Source organism: Ostrinia nubilalis, chromosome 3 (assembly GCF_963855985.1).
Source record: "Ostrinia nubilalis chromosome 3, ilOstNubi1.1, whole genome shotgun sequence".
Taxonomy (NCBI): Eukaryota; Metazoa; Arthropoda; class Insecta; order Lepidoptera; family Crambidae; genus Ostrinia; species Ostrinia nubilalis.
The window spans coordinates 8,845,318-8,867,863 of NC_087090.1; the positions used below are offsets into that span (position 1 = coordinate 8,845,318).

Sequence of the window (22,546 nt, forward strand, 5' to 3'; positions counted from 1 at the left end):
TTATTTAATAAAATATATTTTAACAATAAACCAGCCATCTACAGTTAGATTTCTGCATAACAATTTGAATGAAACATAAATAATAGCAAAAATAAAAAAATCGAAAATGTGCGTTTGTTATTCAACTAGCACAGTTTCTCTTGCACTAGCGTACAAAAGCCTAACCGAATCACAGTAACCGACCCCACGTCGTGAACCGCTCACAATGACGTAGGCATCACCAGCGCGAAGAATACGTTTTGCTTTACAATAATCAAGAGCAGCATGAATCCGTGATTCTACTTCCGATATCCAACTTCCTCTTGCAACTTCAAAATAATGCACTGCACGTACTCCCCGCCAAAAACGCAGTTGTCTTCCAGTATGACACGCTCTAGTCACAGCCACTATGGGACAAGGGGGCCTTGCATGGGATAGTATTTTAGCCGTACGACCTGAATTTGTTAAGCATAATATAACAGAAGCTCGAGATCGCATAGCAAGTTCTACTGCACTTACACACACGGCTTTTGTGGGTTCATCCAACGGACTTTGCATTAACTCCATATTCCCATAAATTCGTGGTTGCCATACAATTCTTTCTGCCTGTCTACATATAACAGCTGAAGCAGCCAGGCAATGTTCTGCCATACGTATTGCATCATATGAAGGAGCAAATTTTTTCAAGGGTGAGTCATAGTGTAATTCCAGGGATAGAACATCTGCACCATCTATTACCAAATTAGCTATATCAGTTACACATAATGTAGGTATTTGTTCATTGATTACTGCTTTACATATGCAAGGTTTTCCAGCTTCGTTGCATTTGGCTAATAATATTTTTTGTGCTATGAATATTTTTTCTACCGGCAGATCTGTGCTAAGAACACCACGATCTAAGTATATGCCATCTGCTTCTTTTAATATATCATCAATGTTATCCAATCCTAAAACAGTATCTATGCAAGCAAATACGAGAATATGTTTCCCCTTTTCAGATAGTATATCGCGTACTTGACGTACATCATACGAATTTTGAGAATTGGGAATTAAAACAGCATCAACATCAGATGCAACTGCCCAAGCTATTTGTTCATCCATATGTTCAAAAGGTTGTTGAGATGAATCACTACATGAAAGTGATTGAATGCTGTCACCTTGCCCGTGTGAATTATCTACTTCTCGAGGTACATGCGAGATTCGAACAGTCATTTTAGATCCAATCGTACCACCTGCAGCTACAGAACATTCCACAGAATCATCACCAACTTCAGAAACTACTAATTTAATTTTGCCAGGAGTTAGGCTATCTATGTATACTATGTCCCCAGGTTGCAATTCAGTTAAATGATCATACCCTATGTAAAGACAATCAGCAGTTCCACTTTCACGCCAGCTTGTATCGGTAGTTAGTCTAATAGTCTCATATTGTATTATTTCAACAGTTGCTCTAGGACCGGATTTTAAGTCACCTGTAACAATATCTGGGCCCCGGACATCGACAATAAGGGCTAGTGGGTAAACATATTCAAGTTCAGCACTGTAATTATAGACCGCTTGTCGTATGCTTTGAATCAATTGTGCACAAGCATCAGGTTCCATATCTCGCATATTTAGCCGAGCAACGGTCATGCCACATGCTATTAATCTTTGAATGGTGGTTGGTTCACGATTATTAATGCCAATATCACACATGAGACCTGTTTGCAGTTCTTCGCAAGGATTTTGATGAATATTTAAATTGCTGTAATGTTTTAGTAGAGTAGGTTGTGGGGCACATTTTTCTTTAAAAATAGGTGCTGCTTCTAGTGGAATATGCCATGGTAAAGCCATTTTAATAACACAACGGTCTTACGGCTTGTAATCAAAGATTAGGGAATAAATTTACAGATAAAGATAAAAAATAGTGAGTTTAGCAAAAATGAACCTTCCAATGTCAAAACACATAAATATTTAGATATCTCTTTAGTGACAACGCATTTTGTATATCGTTTGGCGTTTGTTTTTGTAGTTTAAATCCTTTTTGGGATTCTTTTCAACTATGTAATAAGTTACTGGGGGAATCCCGGATAGATTGAATGTTCTTCAACATAAAGTTGCAGATATCCGGTATAAAACAACAGGTACAACATTTTTAATGTTTGTACTGAGTCAGTACAAAAAACAGAAATTCATTGAAGATTTATTACTGTGTTCCTTTGCCGACCCACAAATCCCACAATACGTAAAAAAATCTTTCTGTCAACTATCATGACAGTTGACTGCTTGCTTAGGTCCCATGAAGCTAAAGATAAAATGGAGGCCACACTTCGAATACCTACTTGAAGAACAACCTATGTATTACTATCTTGCTCTCTGTGGGCAGACTCTCTCTTTCTAAATAAACAAAAAATATTAATTTGCTCAAAGTCAATGAAACTCAATGTAAGATCTTTATTTCTTGACATAGGTATAATTAAATAATAAGTATAAATACTGGTAAAACGTTTTAGGAAGAAATTACTGTGAAAAATGTTTACAATGATCTAATGTCGGAAATTACGAAATACATTTACGCGTGGAATCTTAAGTCACTTCAGGGACACCACGTACTACCGCAACCACGCACTACAAAATTTTGCACCATTTCTTGTGATAAAACAATGATTAGGTCCTCTAAAAAATCTCAAATGAAATTAACTGCATAGGCTGGATTGGGCCGATGTTGCCACATGGAGGCCACACTCCGAATACCTACTTGAAGCACAAACTATGTATCACTATCTCGCTCTCTGTGGGCAGACTCTCTCTTTCTAAATAAACAAAAAATATAAATTTGCTCAAATTCAATGAAACTCAATGTAAAATCTTTATTTCTTGACATAGGTATCATTAAAAATGATAAGTGTAAATACTGGTAAAACGTTTTAGGAAGAAATTACTGTAAAAAATGTGAAAAATGTTTACAATGATCCAATGTCGGAAATCACGAAATAAACACTTACGCGTGGAATCTTATGTCACTTCCAGGACACCACGTACTACCGCAACCACGCACTACAAAATTTTGCACCATTTCTTGTGATAAAACAATGATTATTTCCTGTAAACAATCTCAAACGAAATTAACTGCATAATAAACAAAATAGTAAACAACCGCCATGATGGGCCGGATTGGGCCGATGTTGCCACATGGTACCGATTCCCCAGGAATTGGGATTGTAATTCCCTGATTCGCCAACACATTAAGCCTAAATGGCCGACAATTTTGTGATTTTTTATTTAACTAGGTAATCTTAGTTTCAAATTCAGAAGTTAAACAAATAAATAATTATTATTTATTTGTTTAACTTCTGATTTGGTTAGTGAATTGGCTATTTCGAAGAATTTACAAGGAGATTTAAATAAGAAGATAGCAATACTACAGTTCACACTAAAAAGAGAGGTAGGGCCACAGAGAGCGAGATAGATATAAGAAGTAGGTATTTGACTCAAGTTTTTGTTCCAAGTTTGCCCTCCATTTTTATCTTTAGCTTCATGATGTTAGGTGCTAGGTTGACAGCAAGTTGGAATTACAATCTCAATTCCTGGGGAATCGGTACCATGTGGCAACATCGGCCCAATCCGGCCCATCATGGCGGTTGTTTACTATTTTGTTTATTATGCAGTTAATTTCGTTTGAGATTGTTTACAGGAAATAATCATTGTTTTATCACAAGAAATGGTGCAAAATTTTGTAGTGCGTGGTTGCGGTAGTACGTGGTGTCCTGGAAGTGACATAAGATTCCACGCGTAAGTGTTTATTTCGTGATTTCCGACATTGGATCATTGTAAAAATTTTTCACATTTTTTACAGTAATTTCTTCCTAAAACGTTTTACCAGTATTTACACTTATCATTTTTAATGATACCTATGTCAAGAAATAAAGATTTTACATTGAGTTTCATTGAATTTGAGCAAATTTATATTTTTTGTTAATTAAAAAGAGAGAGTCTGCCCACAGAAAGCGAGATAGTGATACATAGGCATGAAGCTACAGATAAAAATGGAGGCCACACTCCGAATACCTACTTGAAGCACAAACTAAGTATCACTATCTCGCTCTCTGTGGGCAGACTCGCTCTTTCTAAATAAACAAAAAATATAAAATTGCTCAAATTCAATGAAACCAATGTAAAATCTTTATTTCTTGACATAGGTATCATTAAAAATGATAAGTGTAATTACTGGTAAAACGTTTTAGGAAGAAATTACTGTAAAAAATGTGAAAAATGTTTACAATGATCCAATGTCGGAAATCACGAAATAAACACTTACGCGTGGAATCTTATGTCACTTCCAGGACACCACGTACTACCGCAACCACGCACTACAAAATTTTGCACCAATTCTTGTGATAAAACAATGATTATTTCCTGTAAACAATCTTAAACGAAATTAACTGCTTAATAAACAAAATAGTAAACAACCGCCATGATGGGTCGGATTGGGCCGATGTTGCCACATGGTACCGATTACCCAGGAATTGGGATTGTAATTCCCTGATTCGCCAACACATTAAGCCTAAATGGCCGACAATTTTGTGATTTTTTATTTAACTAGGTAATCTTAGTTTCAAATGTTAATTATTTATTTGTTTAACTTCTGATTTGGTTAGTGAATTGGCTATTTCGAAGAATTTACAAGGAGATTTAAATCAGAAGATAGCAATACTAGTTCACACTAAAAAGAGAGGTAGGGCCGCAGAGAGCGAGATAGATATAAGTAGGTATTTGACTCAAGTTTTTGTTCCAACTCTGCCCTCCATTTTTATCTTTAGCTTCATGGCTTCATGGTTGACAGTAAGCTCGCTATTAAAATAGGCCATCGGATTTTTGGCATGACATTACACGGAATGTCGGTTTTTTTTGGATTGGATTGAATCGAAATGGATTGGATGCCTATTGGCCAAAATCTTACTTTGACATTTAGTTTTGGTAGAATAGAATTCCAAAAATACGTTGGCAACAAGAGCATTGAATCGAGTAGTTGTCAAAAATATGACCGGTAAAAGTTTTAAGTAATGGAAAGGATTCTTTCTTTTGGTAAATAAATAAATGTTAATTATTAATTAAGAATTGCTTTATAATGGACCTGGAAAGTTCTGTCAGGGAACACAGTGCCTCCCTAACATCTGTTCGCGCTACTGACCGAAAGAAGAGTGCTGAAGCGATCAAGGATTTACTAACTAGGAATGCTTTGGCTTCCGTACTAACGAAAAATGCTCTAAAAAAGAGAGGATTTACGTGGAATGAGCTATTTGATGATATTAACGATTACATACTTAAGGTGAGTTAGTAGATAAGTTTAATTTTTGAGTGAGTTGGCTTCTACAAAAATATCATCATAAAGTAAGTTACAACAGGGGTATTATCTAGTTTGAGTTGCGTAGTGTGCAATCCTTTTACAGTAATAAAATACAAGTAAACCTAAACTATCAATAGAAAACGTATTTAACTCGCGCACTTTGTCAACATTAGGTTTCCCCCAAAATTGGGAAGTGTAGTTTCAAATGGCCACATTTTCCACTAGCTTCTGGTAAATCAGAGGGTCTTGTTGTTGCAATGGGAACTAAATGGCCTTAGGAAGATGATGATGACTCTTCATAGCATAGTAAAAATATAAGAATAGGAAGAAAATATTTCTTTGTATCTAATTAATTAGTTTTTTTTATTTCATGATTTTTATCATGATGTTTTGTTTTCAGGAAACAGAAAAATATGAAACTTCAAAAACATTTTACAATGTCACAGCTCCCCTTGCCACCAGTTTACTTCACATGTGTGTAGCGGGGTCCAATAAAGGTATAGATTCTATAGCATATCAGACTATACATTATTGTTGCAAAACCACCCCTAATACAAGTACAGTCGCGGAATGAAAAGGTTCGTCACCTTAGTGTCGGTTTTCGCTTGCACTAGGTACTGTAAGAGTCAAACCTGCCAACATAACCGTGCAAGAAACATTGCTGCTAACATTTAAATAAATATGACGTTTGCTAACGAATAAGGTTTTGCATGTTTATTTTTCTATCACATCAGTGCAATGTTCAAAATGTAGTTTTTTTTATTTAATAGATAATGGCAGGTTAAACCAACAAGAAGGTTTTAGTTTATCAATCATAATAATCTTCTTGACAAGTTACACTTTGATCTGAATAATTTTGAACTTTACTGACGGACAGTTAAAGATTATTTTCTCTAACTCGAGATTATTCTGTAACATAGTTTCAAAAGGTATTATGTGCTCGCGATTCGTTGAAGGAATCAATTTGAAAACTGACGAACCTTTTCATTCCGTGACTGTACATAAAGAGGCCAGGTTACCTTGATGTGCATAGAAATATTCTGGTGTTCTTAGACTCAGATCAAATTCTTATCTTTGGATTATTTCATTCTTCTTGAGATTATTTAGGAAAACATATACTAACTTGTGGGAAAAAGAAAAAAAATATCTTAAGAAATGTTGAATAACTCATGTAATTCTAAAAGCAGCATCTGAAGATTTCCTTACTGAATTTTTGAAAATAAATGGTTTTATTTGCCCTTTCTTAGTGTTTTAACTAGCTTTAAAAAATCTTTCAGGTCGGGCTTATATCAAATGTGATAGAATCATTGATGCCTGCTTGAATATACTGAAGGATGGGCGGCTTACTAAAGCAATTGGTGATGCCTACTTAAATCTTCTTTACAAACATGTTCTGACCTATGACCATTATTTAGGCTATATCACCCCAACCAACTGGGAAGGTAATAATAATTCATTTATCGAGAATACATAATTTAATGATTAATTTCAAACTGTATTATGTAACTTTTTTGTTTCAGAGTTATTAAATGTCTGCATGTCAGTATGTTTGTCAAATAATTCCAAACTAGACAACTTTACAAAGTTAAGACTTCTATTATTGATAATAAAAAATGGGAAAAAGTATTGCCAATTCGTAATATCACTCAGAGATTCCCTTTCAAAGTTAAAAAAATGCTTTCTACAAGTTCAAAATGACAAAAAAGTTCAGGAAGTAGTTGTAGAAATTGTAATATCACTTCTGGAAATGGTAAGAAAATAATGAATGGCTACTTCTCCTTGATTATTATATAATGTTAATTGTCTTTGATTGAGCTTAGTACATATTCCCCCTTTCCATTTGTTTATTATTTTTACTGATATGATAAATTTTTTTCTATATGCATTTTTACAGTTATCTGCAGAATGTCGCCTTACTATGTGTGAATTCACAGAGAATATTTTAACAATGATACTGAAGTTTTATGATAATAGCTTGGAGCAGAAAAAAAAGGTAAAGTAAAAAAGAATTCATATTTAATTTTATCTGAATTTTACTGTACACATTTGAGTGTGTAGAATCTGTAGTGTGAGCAATATTTTATTACGTAAAAATCGGCTGAATGCCGACGGAATAAGGTGCATAATACGTGCCGTGTGCAGTTTTAAGTCTGCTATCAGACGTGTCCCCGGGTTGCATAATTAGGGGAACTCCCCCCAGTCACGGTTTACCGGCGCGGATAGAAACCATATACGCGGCAGGGTCGTCAGGTCTTGGAAGGCCGCTCTCGGTACTTCTCTGATCAGTAGAGTTGACTGAGCAGTGGTGATCAAACAAATATGCACTTTATTAGGCCTTCAGTATTTTAACTTATTTTGCCTGATGTTATTTGACTTCAAAGAACAAAAATTGTTTGCTTACATGCATATGATTTGTAAATCCCTATTATTTTCCAGAGTTCGTTATTTAAATTATTGGAGATGACTATCAGCATCCATCATCCTGGAGGAAAACTGCCCAATGAAGATGGTAGCTTATCAAACGACAAGGACATATGGGATAAACATGTAAACAGCATTTTAGAAATTGTGTCACTAGAAATTAATTACTTACAAAAAATGCGCAAACCCGACGATTATTGTATTCCTCCGACTTTTTTCTCATTAGCAGCTGCTGTATATTTTCAGGTCTGTATCTGCTTCCTGCTACCGACTAGAATGGAAGAATTTGAACATTTAGTATGTTAATCATATGAATTTTAATTTCAGATATTTAATTCCGAATCGAATTCGGAGGTTTTACCTGAAGAAGGAACTAGTTCAAAGCGACAGAAAGTTGGCTTTAATAAATACAAAACTTTTGCTGATTTATTACATCAACTCCAGACAAGTCATTTGCCCTGGTAATTATTTATAATATTTTTTTAGTTGAACCTCATTACTACTTACTTATTTTTATTGGTTGTGGAGTCTGGCTTGTTCATAACATGATTCTCAGTTGTATTGTATATTTTGCAGGTTGGGTATAGTACGCATGTACACGAAGTTCTATATCAAAACAATAAGTACAGCTGACTCATTGATTTTGCTTAAATGCATTGAAATCTTGTTATCAAGTAATCATCAAAATTTAGATTGGGACGGTATCAACGACATCATAGATGTGACATTGTCCAACTGCAAGTGTTTGACAACAAGTGAATCGGAAGAATTTGAAGATATATTCCTGTCGATATGGAATTCCTGCGTCCGGTAAGTGACCATAGAATTAGATGTCCTGCCTAAATTACCAGTAGGTAATCCATTTCCTACGTAAATACTTCGCAGTACGTAAGTAAGTACCTGAATGCAGGCGGCGCATTACCGGTCGTTGCGGAGATCCTTGGGGGAGACCTTTGTCCAGCAGTTCGTTTCGTGCCTACTACTACAAGTTTATAATAAGTATGCTGTATTTACTAATGAAAGTATACATTGTCCATTGCAGAAACTCGACATCAGCAAGTAAAACACACAAACATCTACACACAGCAATACATTTGTTATTAATGAACAAAACATTGAAGTATGAATATGTACAGCCCCTCAAGAAGCTGTATTTGGAAAAAAGCATGCCTGTAAATAACAACAGCGTTCGAACTTTGAACATTTTGTTGCACCGATTTTTCAATAAATGCAGTCAGTTGAAAGAAAGACTAGCGTTTTTCGACTGGTTTATACGAGGAAATGCTTCGTCAGTCGGTAATTTAACTTCAGAAGAATTTTTCCAAAGACTTATTACTAATGAAAATATCAAATACGAGTATCCTAAAGAAGTACAAAGTTGCGACAGTTTATTTGAGTTACTCTTCAAGAACGTCGACCAATCTATTTTGTTCAGCGAATTTGAATTTGAGTTACTAAGCGATACCTCAGCAGACAATATGAAAAATACGGTGAAACCTGAAAACCACGAGATAAACTCGGATACGAATACTGTCATACAGGATCATCTAGAAAATAAAATATATGAGGAAACAGAACAATTCAATAGCACGAGCATAGATCAAGACCAGTATTTGCAAGGCATAAATACTGTCCTAGCCTATCTGAATGTCTTGTTCAAATCAAAGTTTTTGACAAAAAATCAAATAACAGAATTGAGGCTTTATCACCTCACAGAAACGTCTTTACGTATTCTGCTAACATCGCTTACGGATAGTCTGAAAAGTAATCAATCGATTCCAGATAAAATCAAAGTGTTGCAGCATATAAAACAGTTATTTTTGTATGATTATGATCCAGTGATATGTGATGCGATTCGTAACTTGATTAATGAAGATTTTTTTCATTGTATAAACAATCTCATGAACAAGGTCGATGTGTCGGAAGAGGATGATATTGTATACGAGGGAGATGAATCGGAAATGAATGCCACAACGCTGAAATATAATTGTATCTACACCCTGGCGGCGTACTGCCGCGTGCGGGCCAATTTTAGAGATGAGCTCTTAGACCTTATATTAGACAGAAAGTTGTACAATTTTACTTCTATCTGGGATGTCAATTGTGCTTTCAAAGCGATTGATATCATAAATTACTCCGATATGATTGACCCACCACTAGGTACGTATAAATCATTATACCGATAAGCATGTAGTGGTTACAATCTCACGTTACTGACAATATTTTGTAATTTCAGAACCGGTCTTTGTTTTCATGCAGTACTTGTGTAAGGACTTATTCAGAAATCCAGATGCTACTCTCGGGTTGCTCAAGATGTTTTTAAAAATGTTGAAACGGCTATGGTCACATGACAGAGATATGAAGGAGAATTGCTATATTCTGGTCAGGGGATACCTGGAGCGATGTGAGAGAATGTTTTATCCGCCGAATGTCGCGGCTTTTATTTATAAATGTGCTGCAGAAATTATATCACTGAACGCGAGCGAAATGTGTGATATTGATGAACATTTTGTGAAAGCACTGATAAAGAAAAGCAAAGGGAACATTCATGGACTACGACTGTATTGCTGTTATTTGCTGAAAACGCTCAGTAATCATTCAGTAATTGATGCAGAGAACTATTTATCTGGATTGTCTGACATTTTTGTCATAAATGTATGTATTTAGCAATGTATTTGGCAATCATTCAGTTGTGAATTAATTATTGGTCTTAATTTATGAATACATTTTTAGGTATCAGAAAGGAAGCAGTCCATCCTCAAAGATGAGTCTATCAATCGAACTTCTACAGTGCTCCACAGTTATTCAGCACTGGCGCTTGCGCGGAAATCGATGTTACAAACCGTTGCGATGACAGCTCTGCAAGCTTCGAAAGATAAATCCTTAGATACGCAAATGGTTAAAAAAGTTTTGAATACCATTGCTACTGCTGTAGCCAATAAAACTATAGACGTGTACTTAAATACGCACATTTTGTCTGTGCTTAATTTCTGGTTTATTAAAAAGTATGATGTAGAAGAGTTGCCTTTGCAATTGTTCGGCGTCGACAGTCAAGCAGCGTTACTGGAAAAACACATGAACTGGCTCGTAGCTACAGACATATTGTGGCGTCACGAAGGGAATATCAAGGCGAGCAACATTTTGAAACAGGCAAAGGAAAAACTAAAGATGTCAGAGAGTCAAATTATTGAGGTAAATAATTTAGAATTATACATTTAAGGTAAATTCACATTGCTACGTGATGTGCGCGGGGCGTATGACATCAATTTGTTTAAGACGCTTTCCCCTATCGTCCCCTACCCACGTAACTATGTAATTATACCTTACGACACATTACTGGCAACCGCCAGTAGTCAATAGGCCTAACTTTAATTACAGGTATGTTTCTGCAACATAACAGTGCTATGTCTGCCGTACATCGTCGCAGAGAAATACAAGCTGCGTTATACCAACGCAGAGAGCCCCGCCCAGTTCAAGCAGTCCACGACTAACGCCACCAGACTGTTTCAAATGACCAGGCAGATATTAGAAAACGAGAAGTGGAGTAATTTATTTGTGGAGAACATCGGTGAGCTCTTATTGCTCACCGCCACGCATTTGAACGACCATGCAGACGCGAGTGAACGCTTCGGGGTGAAAGTGCCCAAACAAAGTGACACGTTTTTGTACCCGAAGGAGGTGTTTTCGGCGATACTACAGTACTTTGGAGTAAGATATTTTCAATAATTTTCGTTGACCTATTGAATAAATAGACGGTAATGTGGGTGCGCCTTTATCATTGCTCTAACAAAGTAACGATTTTATTACAGGAACTAACTGATGGTGACATCATGCAATATCTGTGCGAAGACCAACCGGTAGCAATATTCAAGATTCTGCTCAGGCTCTGGGATAATGTTTTACAGGAAGAAGTATTGGAGATCAAGGCTCTATCCCTGCACGCGTTTGTGGTATTCACTGAAAACATTCCTTTGGTATCACAGTCTGAGGCTTTTATCTGTAACTACGTTTGCAATTGTTTTGCATACGCAATCAAAAAGTCTAAAAGCAAGGACGAAATCCGAGTTCTCACCCTGGGATTGAAGATGATACTAGAAAGATTATTGCCTGCTAAAATTGATTTGCTGCGAAAAGCGTTGGCGTGTGTGATGTCAATATTGATTATCAAGAAAGAGGAAGGCTACGAAAATGAATGCGCCTCACTGCTGGACTATTTGGTGGTAGACATGAGGGATTATATGAAGGAGGGCGAGGATGTGGTCGACTATTTCAAATCTATGTCGCAGCGCATAGACCAAAATGAAAATTGCTTCTCAGTAACCGAGTTCTCTGAGAGACTGAAAACTTTCAAATCTGCTCTGATGTGTCCCAGGTAAGTCACACAAAAGTTACAAAAGACTGACAAAAGTTACCAGATGGCACAGAAAACAAAGTCGTCCAATGTCCAAGCCATGGCCAAGGTTTTTGGAATAAATCTTTTTATCATTATGTTTTAGTTACGAAACGTTGTGTAACCTGCAGCGGTTTCTGAAAACCAACAAGCACTATGTGAACAACCTATGCAAAAACTTTAATACGAAAGGTTTCTCTGAAGATTGTGGAACAAGTATGATTCATCAAATAATATACCATTTGAACAACATTCTGAAATCGGTTGCTGATAGTAAGGTGAGCAAAATATTGTAATGGTTTGGCTTTAGCTATGTACGGACGAAGGTACTTCAAGCTAAAACCTGACATCATGTAGTTATAATAAGAGCGAATTTGTAAGTGTAATTGATGAATTCTGATGTTTTGCTGCTCTTTTCAGACCATAATTGAAGCATGCAATTGTCTTGCCGTAATCGGGACCTATGATTTGAAGACATTAGTCACCGTGCCCCCTCCCAACACTAAGAAGATCGTTCAGGCAGAGCCGAAACAGCACTTTGCTCAAGCTGTGGTGGCGGCACTAGCTGAATTCTTATTTGATGAGAACCCAGCAGTCACTAATAAGATTACAAAGACTTTACACTGTTTGTTTAAGTTTAGAGAAGGCGTACATTCCATCGGTAAACGTTTGCGATTTTTTTTAATTATTGTTCATTCACATGAATTCAATATTTGAAATAGTAAATTGTGTGCTTTTTATTTGTAGAATCGGACGAAGTCGACCAGACCATAATAAAGCCGTTCACTTCCGATCACGATGTCACGACCGCAGTGTTTAAAATTGACGAAACCAAATTCCAAATTGTAGGAGGCAAAGACTTTATGGTGCCTAGTGGATCAGAAATCCATGGTCAATGGTTAACAAAGCTGACAATATACATTTTAAACATATTTGCTTCAGATTCTAACTTTGTTAATCCGCTAAAAGAAGTTTGCTTGCTGAAGGTAAGAGAAAGAATACATTCTTAACTGCATACATACATTTAACTAACCATGATTATTTTACTAAGATTTTTTTTCTGTTTGCCACAGCCTGAAGTGTGTCAGAAAATTTTGCCATCATTATTTGGTCTCCTGCTTAGCTGCTCAGCAGAAAAGCACATCCAAATCGTTGGAGAACAGATCAACAGATTCTTCAACCATATTTGGGATATAAGTTTCGACGAGCGACTGGAAAACAGCGGCGACAGCAGCAGTTCGTCGAGACACTCGGACTTGAATCAAGATCATAAACTGATTATACAGTACATGCTAGATGTGGTCAACATGGTTCGTCTGCAGAAAAGTAAATACAGATCCCGGTAAGAATGTACTATGCAGTTCTTGGAACATTGTTACTTTTTTGGAAGCAAGTCAACATGTGTTCACTTTTTTTCTGGAAAGTAGCTTGATTTTCTCGATACTTTTACTTATTAAGACGCAAATACAGTACTCGTCTACCTATCCATATTATTAAACCGGGTTTTGATTAGAATACTTACTTACCAATGATAGAATGACAAAAGCAATTCCTCATAATACGTGTCGATGCAAAAACATAACGGGGCGAACCTTGGTCTGTATCTCACTTATTGGAAAATGATGATCTGGGTTTAATTTATCATCTATTTATTCGACAGCCCCAGTCGCCTGGAGACACTGAACTACTTGAAGCTGGACTACGACAAAGTGGCGTGGGCAGCCACCATGGCCGACCAGAACCTCGCGGCCATATACTACGGCGAGCTGTGGGCCGCGGCTGGCGCTGACTTGCCGCCTTCCTCTCCCGAGGCCACAAGTGCGCTTCAAGGCGGGAAGGATCTGCAACGGATATTTAGGAAGGTGGGTCAATCAATACTCAATAGGTGACATGACAGCCATGATCATGATTCATTACTCGTATTAGTATAGTATGGCGAGCTATGAGCCACAGTCGTATTAGAGGAAGCCTATAAACGCGCTTACAGGGAAAGGATATGGTCAGATATTCAGGAAGTTGTTTAAAAATAACGATCGGATGAAGATCACTGACCATGATGATAATGTAAGTTCACATTGAAGATGGCTATCACCCACATCTTAAGTTTCCGTATTATGTGTAGTGTGGACGCAACAGAAGTTATTTTGCATCAGTCTGAGAACTTTTTTTAATGCATAACAAGGCTAGTATTTGATCACATTCGCACCTGGTGTTAGGTGGGATGCAGTCTAGGTACAATGATGATCGAAGGGTCCTCAAATTGTTATATATTTTTAGAGTTTCGTATCACTCGGGGAGCTGGACGCAATAGACGGGTGCGGGACCGCCCATCTGACCATAGAGGACGAGAAGAGAAAGCACCTCATAAACACGGGGCAGTATTTGGACGCGCTGCTTCTGCACGATATCGCGCTATCGGCCGCGCAAGGAGATGCAGCGTTACAGTATGGAGCTGTGCGCTCGCTACACAAGTCTGGGATGCACCACTTAGCGCTGCGCTACAGCCAAGCGCTGCCCGAGACGGACCAGCTTAATGACGTCAAATACGAGTGCCTGTCGTTCCTTGGTAAGTGGTAATAATAGTGTTGTTGATTCTTTATGCTTTTTGTTACTACGGCAATAGCCCTTCCTTCATTATCGGTCACTGTAAGGTACAATTATTTAGGTTACCATGTCACGTCATAATATTGGTGAGTGTTGCGCACGCGCCGATCTGTGTCTGGTATACATTTGTTACACTTACGCGGAATACCCTGCGCACGATTCGTGGAAATATTTGTTTTTGTAACACAAATAAAAAAACATATTGTTTTAGGTGATTGGAGTGAATTCGTAGACACTCGAGAATTGGAAGAAAAATCAAGAGAACCGAATTGCAACACCCAATCTATCCTTAAAGCTTTTCGTTATGCGTGTCTCAAGGATTGCCTTAATATTCAGATGAAGCCGGGATGCGAAAATAAATTAGAACAACCGCTCAACCGGGCCAAACTTGCGATATCGCGTTTGTGCCAGAAACTCAACATGGAGAACTGTCAAAACTTTTACAAGGTGTTGTCTAAGTTGCATTTATTCAACGACATCGAAGATTACTTTGATGTTCGATGCAATAAATTGCCTGTGTACGACCTTATACACAAGTGGCGGGTAGACAATCTACCGGTGTTCCATGACTTCAAATATCTTGAAGACCTGATATCACAGAGGAACTTGATATTGGAACATTCGGCAAAGACTTTTGACGATTCTTCGAAAGAAATTGTGTCATTGCAAATGCAATACGCTGGTATGTCTTTTTTACCATGTATACAAAACATGTTTTAATTAAATCCATACATTTGAGAATATGATACCAAACGACTCGTTGTAACCACTAACTCCTATTCCAGAATTGAGTTTAAGTAACCGAAGAATTCAAATGGCACAACGCCTTCTAGCAGTTGTCAAGAACTTGCAAAAGTCTGACGAAGTTGTATTGTTGGAGAGCCAGATCTCATGGGCGAAAGGTCATCAAGACATTGCCCTTTCGCTACTACGCGACATAGTCTCCAAACCAATCGATTTTCAGTCTCCAGATTTAAGGCAAACGGCTATATCATTGAGGTATGAAAGAATTGTTCACCTTTTATCTTTTTTTATTCCTTTAATCTTGCATTTTGTGCAGATAAGAATGTATCCTTAAAAACATTTACTTTATTGGGTTAAATTCTATTGTTTTTCAGACAATACGGCTTGTGGATGGCAGAGTCCAAATCTGATAATCCCCGTGATATAATAAACAAATATTTAAAGAAAAGTTTAGACGTGCTAAAGAGAAGCGATGATGAAAAAACTAAATTTAAAATCTATTACGACATCGCTAAGTTTGCCGATGCGGAATATAAGCAGGTATAACTTTTTGAAATAATTAAGCAATTAAAATTTTCAAGACAAATGGGAGATTATTGATGTAATAATATTATTATTATTTGCTATCGATTTCAGGTTCTTGCATACATGAATTCGCCGATATTTGAAAATAAAGTCAAAGTTTATGAGAATATGAAAGATACCGCGACGACTTTAAAATCGACGCAACAGGCTGATCTGACCAGGTAGGTTATCACTTCTACTAATACCAGTGTTTCATTGTCAAAAATAAGACGCTTATACCTCTTAATTTTTCAGAGACGAAAGAAAAGCCTTGCTAACAAACGATAGGTTCCAACAGTTAGAAGAAGCGGAAATTCTGACAACGAGAAGTGAGAAGGAAAGTTTCTTACAGTTAGCCATGAGGTAAACTTACATTTCCTATAATATTGTTCTTTATACTAGTTGATGTTTGGGCCCAAACCTAATTTATTTTATGTATTCCAGATATTATTTATTGTCTTTGAAAGAATGCGAAGAGAACAATTTGTCAGTGTTCCGAGTGATATCCCTCTGGTTAGACAATCCTCAGCTGGTTCTGGACTCGGAAGGCGGGTCGTTTGAGGAGTTGCTCCACGCGGTACCCTCGCGGAAGTTCATAGCCGTGCTGCCGCAACTGGCCCCGAGGCTTACTGAAGAGAAAACAACCTTCGCTAGCAACCTGAGAAAGATTATAGGTAAGCGGTTTCCTCGACTTTATTAATAGGGACAGTTATAAAATGTTGCTAACATACTTTATGTTTCAGCTAATGGAATGGAGTGTCCATGTACATACCGCTATACATGCATAGAGCATTACACTTATAGCCCTAAAGTGTTTTAAACATAAATAAAAGACTTGATTGATCATTATTATAGCAAATTAATAAGTACCAACATTATTCCAAACACAGGTAGATGTGCCAAAGAGCATCCCCACCACACTCTCCCCATCCTGTTCAGTCTGAAGAACTCGGACAAGGACAAGATGATCATCGGCGGCGGGGAGTCGGCGCGCGCGCAGGAACCGCGCGTGGCCGCCGCGGCCTCGCTACTGCGCCGCCTGGCGGCCGCCGATGCGCAACTCGGCGTCATCGTAGCGCAAATGGAGAAGCTTTGCGATGGTATGATATTGCTGTCATTATTTACAGCATAACTAACTTTTGTTTGAACAAGCCGCGTGCCATTTCCAATTTCCCTTCCCTTACATTTACGGCACATTTTTGACTAACGTTTTTATATTTTGGTAGAACAAGAATACGTAATAGTTTCTAAAGGTAGTCATTGTCATAGTGATTCTAGTCACATTTTTATCTTTGTGAGAAAGTGATGTTAATCGCAGTTTGAACCATTTTTATAAAATAGTTGGTTCTATAAAATGTGGCTACTGTGGTCTTGATAACTTTTTTGATGAAAAGCACATTACAGTACATTTTTGTTACAAAGTCTCACCTATGATAACAATATTCTAATTATCACATTGCAGCCACTATAAGTTTCGCGAACTACAAGCCCAAGCTCAAAGAACAAAGGCAGAAAATTCCGCCGGGGGAAAAATTGCAAAACTTATTCCACTTGGACGCGATCCCGATTCCCACCGTGACTGTGCCGATTAGAAGTGATTGCAACTACAATGACCTATGCAGTAAGTGGATACAGTTACATCCCGATCGAACTAACTGCGCACTTCGCTGCAATGCGACTCTTCCTCTCACTTCAGAGCGTCGATGTGACGTCACGGCTGCTAGATGCGCTGTTAACTCCACCGAGTTGTACAGCTATTTTTCATCTATTAAACAATTCAATTATACAGTTTAATAGATAGGTCTGAATCTATTCTAAAAATCATAATAATGTGATTTTAATTGCAGCGGTGGTAGCGTTCGATAACTATTTCGAACTGGTAGGAGGTATCAACTGCCCGAAAAAGCTAAATTGTAAAGGTTCCGATGGCTCCAAGAAAATTCTATTGATAAAGGTATGTATTTGATTTATATCCATAGCGTAAACTTCATTTACTAATTGGAACCATAAATAGAATATTAACTTTTGAACCAATTAATAATAATACATATTTATAGGGCGAAGACGATTTAAGGCAAGATGCTGTGATGCAGCAAGTCTTCAATATCGTGAACACTTTACTGGAGAAGAATTCCATAACTAGTCGGAACAAGTTGAACATTCGTACTTACAAGGTAAAAGATTCAAATGATAATGTGTTATGTTAGATTTTAAGCTGATAGAGTGTATAATTTTACGGTGACGTATACCAACCAATTTATTTTCATTGGGTGCGTTTGGCAGAAAAAAGCGCTTGTAAGCAAAATGGTGATCGCTGAGCGGTAAGCGCTATGCTATCATTGCTAAAAAATGAATGAAACACGTCACTATTGAAGTTAGCAAACGTGTCCTCGCCGACAACTGTATTGTTTCTCACCGCCAACAAGCACTTTCAAGCGTTTTTTCCGCCAAACGCACCCATTATTTTTACATGTGTTTTTTTGGTATTGGTTAACAGAGGCTTGGATATGCAGATAATATGTGGTGCATACGACATCTTTCGGTATTAAATCAGTAAATGAATACAGGTGGTGCCAATGTCCCGTCAGTCGGGCGTACTAGAATGGTGTGTGGGGACCACACCCATCGGCGCTTACTTGGTGGGGCCGGCCAACAGTGGGGCACATGCGCGATACCGACCTCAGGTAATGCTTTATCAGCAAGTCATTAAGTTTCCACTGCAGGAACACAGCCCTCTCCTCTCCAATTTTCATCATCATTTCAGCCATAGGACGTCCACTGCTGAACATAGGCCTCCCCCAATGACTTCCTGCATCCAGCGCCTTCCTGCTTCCTTTATCAGGTCGTCCGTCTTTGTGGGTGGACGTCTCACGCTGCGTTTTCCGTTACGCAGCTTCCATTCCAGAACCTTGCCGCCCCGACGGCCGTCAGTTCTGTGTACTATGTGCCCTGCCCACTGCCACTTCAGCTTGCTAATCCGTCGGGCTATGTCAGCGACTTTAGTTCGTTTACGGATCTCCTCATTTCTGATTCGATCTCGTAAAGAAACACCGAGCATAGCCCTCTCCATAGCACGCTGTGCAACTTTGAGCTTCTGTTTAAGGCCTATAGTGAGAGGCCACGTTTTTGAGCCATAAGTCATCACAGGTAATAGCCGCTTATCGCGGCGCGCATCATAGGCCTACAGATATTCGCATATTTTTCCCTTAGTCGCCTTCTACGACAGTCACGAGAAGCGAGAGTTGGTCCTATTCTACTCTTACTCTAATCTAACAACGTATTGTTTTTCCTCTTCTTCTTTTACTTAATGAATTTTAGAAGCAATCTAATTATTTTATTTTGGATTAACTATATTCAATAATTAATCCAAAATATTGAATACGCTGCAGAGTAAGGGCCCGTTTATATGGGATGCTGAGAGGCCGCGCGGCGGCCGGGCGATAGCTTTATGTGGTACGCCAAAATGCCGCGTAGCAGCCGCGCGGCGGCCGCGTGAAAGTTTTTGCGTCGTCTAACTGCAGCCTAAGTTTGGTTCCTTCCACTTAGCCATTGTGTACAGTCGACTAACCTTTTAATAATAAACGTTTACTTCTAGGATATATCATGCGCTGTAGCACGCGCGATGCTAAACAAATGCCACGAACAAAGAAAGAGTCCACGAGAAAAATTAGCGGTCTTTTTAAATGTACTGAAACAATTCAGGCCGGTGTTCCACTACTTCTTTACTGAACACTACCTTGACCCCGTGACGTGGTACGAACGCCGATTGGCCTACACGAAAAGGTACGTAACCTCTGACACATATCGTTCGTTCGTTCGTTTCAGCCAAATGACGTCCACTGCTGGACAAAGGACTCCTCCAAGATTTTCCACAATGCACGGTCCTGCGCTGCCCGCATCCAGGCTCTTCCCGCGACCTTTACCAGATCGTCGGTCCACCTAGTAGGAGGCCTGCCCACGCTACGTCTTCCAGCCCGTGGTCGCCACTCAAGAACTTTTCTGCCCCAACGGCCATCGTCTCTACGAGCTATGTGCCCCGCCCACTGCCACTTGATTTTAGCAATTCTGCGAGCTATGTCGGTCACTTTGGTTTTCCTGCGGATCTCCTCATTTCTGATTCGATCACGCAGGGAAACTCCAAGCATGGTCCGCTCCATCGCCCTTTGGGTGACCTTGAGCCTTCTTATGAGGCCTATAGTAAGCGACCATATTTTATATTGTTTTTGTATAAAAAGATCATTTTTTAAATGTTTTCTGTCATTTTAGTGTCGCGACATCTTCAATGGTGGGATACATTTTGGGTTTAGGAGACAGACATGTTCAAAATATCTTAATAGACACAAATACAGCTGAAGTGGTTCATATAGACTTTGGTAAGTTTTTTTTGCGTCTAAAAAGTGAAATAAGACCAAATATGAGCCTTATGTGAGTGGTTACTAATTTGTTCGCTTCTAGGTATTGCATTCGACCAAGGGAAAGCCTTGCCTACGCCTGAAACGATCCCATTCCGTTTGACTCAAGACATAATAGCTGGATTCGGATCCAGCGGCGTGGAAGGAATATTTAGGAGGTAAGGTGGATTGAAATAGTACATCGAGATGTGAACGATTAATTTCAAAAGCCTTCAGATTTAATATAACAGCACCTAAATGCACCAAACTCAGGGTAGTGTGTCTCTTTAAACAGTTTTTTCTATTTAGATAAGAGATAGTAGATTGTCAGAATCGTTCCTCTATATCAGCATCAACTGCTAACCCCTTGTGCTAATCCAAATATGCTTGTGTTACGTACGAGGAACCAGCGTTCCTCGGATCTCGAGTAGACTAGTCCTATACCGCCACCTTTAAGCGATTGTCGCCCTCATACTTGTACGTGTAAGAATATCAATAACGATTAACCTTTACCTCTCAATCGTTCAGGTCTTGCGAGAAGACGATGCAGCTGCTCCGCGACAACCAGGAGACGCTGCTGACGCTGCTCGAGGTGCTGCTGTGGGACCCGCTGTACTCCTGGACCGTCGTGCCCAATGCGCACGCTACCGGCTCCAGAGACACTAGCGTTTGTAAGTAAAGTCAATCGATATTTTTTTAAAGGGCACACACTGAATCACCGTTACTAATGTCACAAATAACAACCACTACTTTTATTTCTGAATTTCGTAAAAAACAATATAAAACGTATTGATTTACTCCCTAAATACGTTATACCACTGAAGAACTTGTAGAAATATAACAGTCACTTCTGTTAAAATAATGCGGGTAGAAGAAAAACGTGTACTCCTTTAATAAAATATTTCAATAATACCTACATATTTTACCTTTTTCAAAATGAATTTAGATTCCATTATAGGTTTATGTATGTCTTTCTTTACAACTGTATACAGAAGTCGCGCAGAATATGGTTAACTTAAATCAACCTCTATTTGCAGGTGGCAGTTCAAACAGCGGCTTAGCTGAGCGGGCGCTGTTAGCTGTGAGCAGCAAACTCAGCGGGACCGAGGGCGGCGTCGCTGGCGGTGTAGCAGTGGCAGGACAAGTGGCGCGCCTCATTCAGACAGCCACCGACCCCGCCAACCTCTGCCGCCTCTTCCCAGGGTGGCAACCCTATTTGTGATATGCTAAAAGCTGTAGATTAAGTGCCATTTCCAATTATTGTGAATGTATCGTGATTCAATTACTTGTTTTTTGTTATTTATGAATGGACAGTTAAACTGTTAGTTTTGTAATGATGTTAATAAATGCCATTATTTCAATAAAAGCGATTATTTATTTTAGTTTTAGACTAATGATACTGATAGATCGTTAAAACACCTATTGGGAACCTTGCACTGACCGTGCGCATAATCAAGGCTTGGTAATTTATTATTAGCTTTGTTCATGCTGTTTTTTTTAGGTAACCTATGCCATTGTTGTAAACAACCACAAATAAGAGTAACAAAAGAAAGGGCGAGTTCCCGCGAGCTTGAGCTCAAATAACGTTGTCCTAATGCCGTTAACTTCGTTATCGATTTTTCGTCAGACTTGCGGCGTTGCCATGGTTACAAATCTGTCAACATCACAGATCGATGGCTCCTACGTATAAGGGCGAAACTGCCGCTTACGCCTTTTTCCAATTATTTAAGCAATGATTTCACTTTGCTCTAATCTATAATATCTGTAAGAAAAAAAATTTTTTTTCCATTAGATACAAAATAAAATTTTAGGCAAATAGGCGTATGTGCAAAACTACGCCACGTATAAAGCCCAATCATACGATTCGTCAATCTATACGAGTAGTTGCTTACATAAACATATATTTTTTATAATCCAAATCTTAAATAAAGCCATGAAAATATTTAGCAAATTGTTTTATTTATAAATTATGACACATTATATAGTTATTTAATTTTTAGCGTTAAGAGTCGCATCTCAAACTAATTTGAAAATTATAAATAACTTGAAAAAATCGAACTGCCTAAGGCATCGTGGGTTCAATTCCCGCCTTAGGCAATTCGATTTTTTCAAGTTATTTATATTTTT

The 22,546-nt window shown here is 38.3% G+C and overlaps 2 protein-coding genes across 3 annotated transcripts; one reads left to right on the forward strand and one right to left on the reverse strand.

Moving 5' to 3' along the window:
- Positions 1-1,912, reverse strand: LOC135088303 (pyruvate kinase-like). The gene has a single exon (XM_063983167.1). It carries the CDS (start codon positions 1,810-1,812, stop codon positions 118-120), a length of 1,695 nt encoding a protein of 564 aa, XP_063839237.1. The 5' UTR covers positions 1,813-1,912; the 3' UTR covers positions 1-117.
- Positions 1,913-4,987: 3,075 nt separating this feature from the next.
- LOC135087833 (serine-protein kinase ATM) lies at positions 4,988-21,779 on the forward strand. Of its 2 annotated transcripts, none has more exons than XM_063982650.1 (35): positions 4,988-5,043; positions 5,706-5,802; positions 6,583-6,747; positions 6,826-7,055; positions 7,200-7,298; positions 7,742-7,972; positions 8,054-8,187; positions 8,303-8,536; positions 8,769-9,886; positions 9,963-10,381; positions 10,460-10,918; positions 11,105-11,434; positions 11,536-12,098; positions 12,223-12,394; positions 12,537-12,777; positions 12,864-13,102; positions 13,190-13,458; positions 13,777-13,978; positions 14,394-14,682; positions 14,932-15,402; positions 15,506-15,719; positions 15,839-16,004; positions 16,101-16,210; positions 16,284-16,391; positions 16,473-16,702; positions 16,919-17,128; positions 17,491-17,649; positions 17,876-17,982; positions 18,086-18,202; positions 18,596-18,712; positions 19,624-19,811; positions 20,295-20,401; positions 20,484-20,598; positions 20,948-21,090; positions 21,457-21,779. In XM_063982650.1, exons 2-35 carry the CDS (start codon positions 5,778-5,780, stop codon positions 21,639-21,641), a joined length of 8,166 nt encoding a protein of 2,721 aa, XP_063838720.1. In that variant the 5' UTR covers positions 4,988-5,043; positions 5,706-5,777; the 3' UTR covers positions 21,642-21,779. The 2 variants fall into 2 exon arrangements, with proteins under 2 accessions (XP_063838720.1, XP_063838719.1); XM_063982649.1 differs by having other exon boundaries at positions 4,998-5,287.
- The last annotated feature ends 767 nt before the right edge of the window (positions 21,780-22,546 follow it).

Coding starts and splice junctions, on each gene's coding strand:
- LOC135088303 (XM_063983167.1), bottom strand. CDS start 1,812: ATGGCTTTACCATGGCATATTCCACTAGAAGCAGCACCTATTTTTAAA.
- LOC135087833 (XM_063982649.1), top strand. CDS start 5,087: ATGGACCTGGAAAGTTCTGTCAGGGAACACAGTGCCTCCCTAACATCT. Junction 7,056..7,199: donor TAATATCACTTCTGGAAATG/GTAAGAAAATAA, acceptor GCATTTTTACAG/TTATCTGCAGAATGTCGCCT. Junction 10,382..10,459: donor CTGACATTTTTGTCATAAAT/GTATGTATTTAG, acceptor ATACATTTTTAG/GTATCAGAAAGGAAGCAGTC.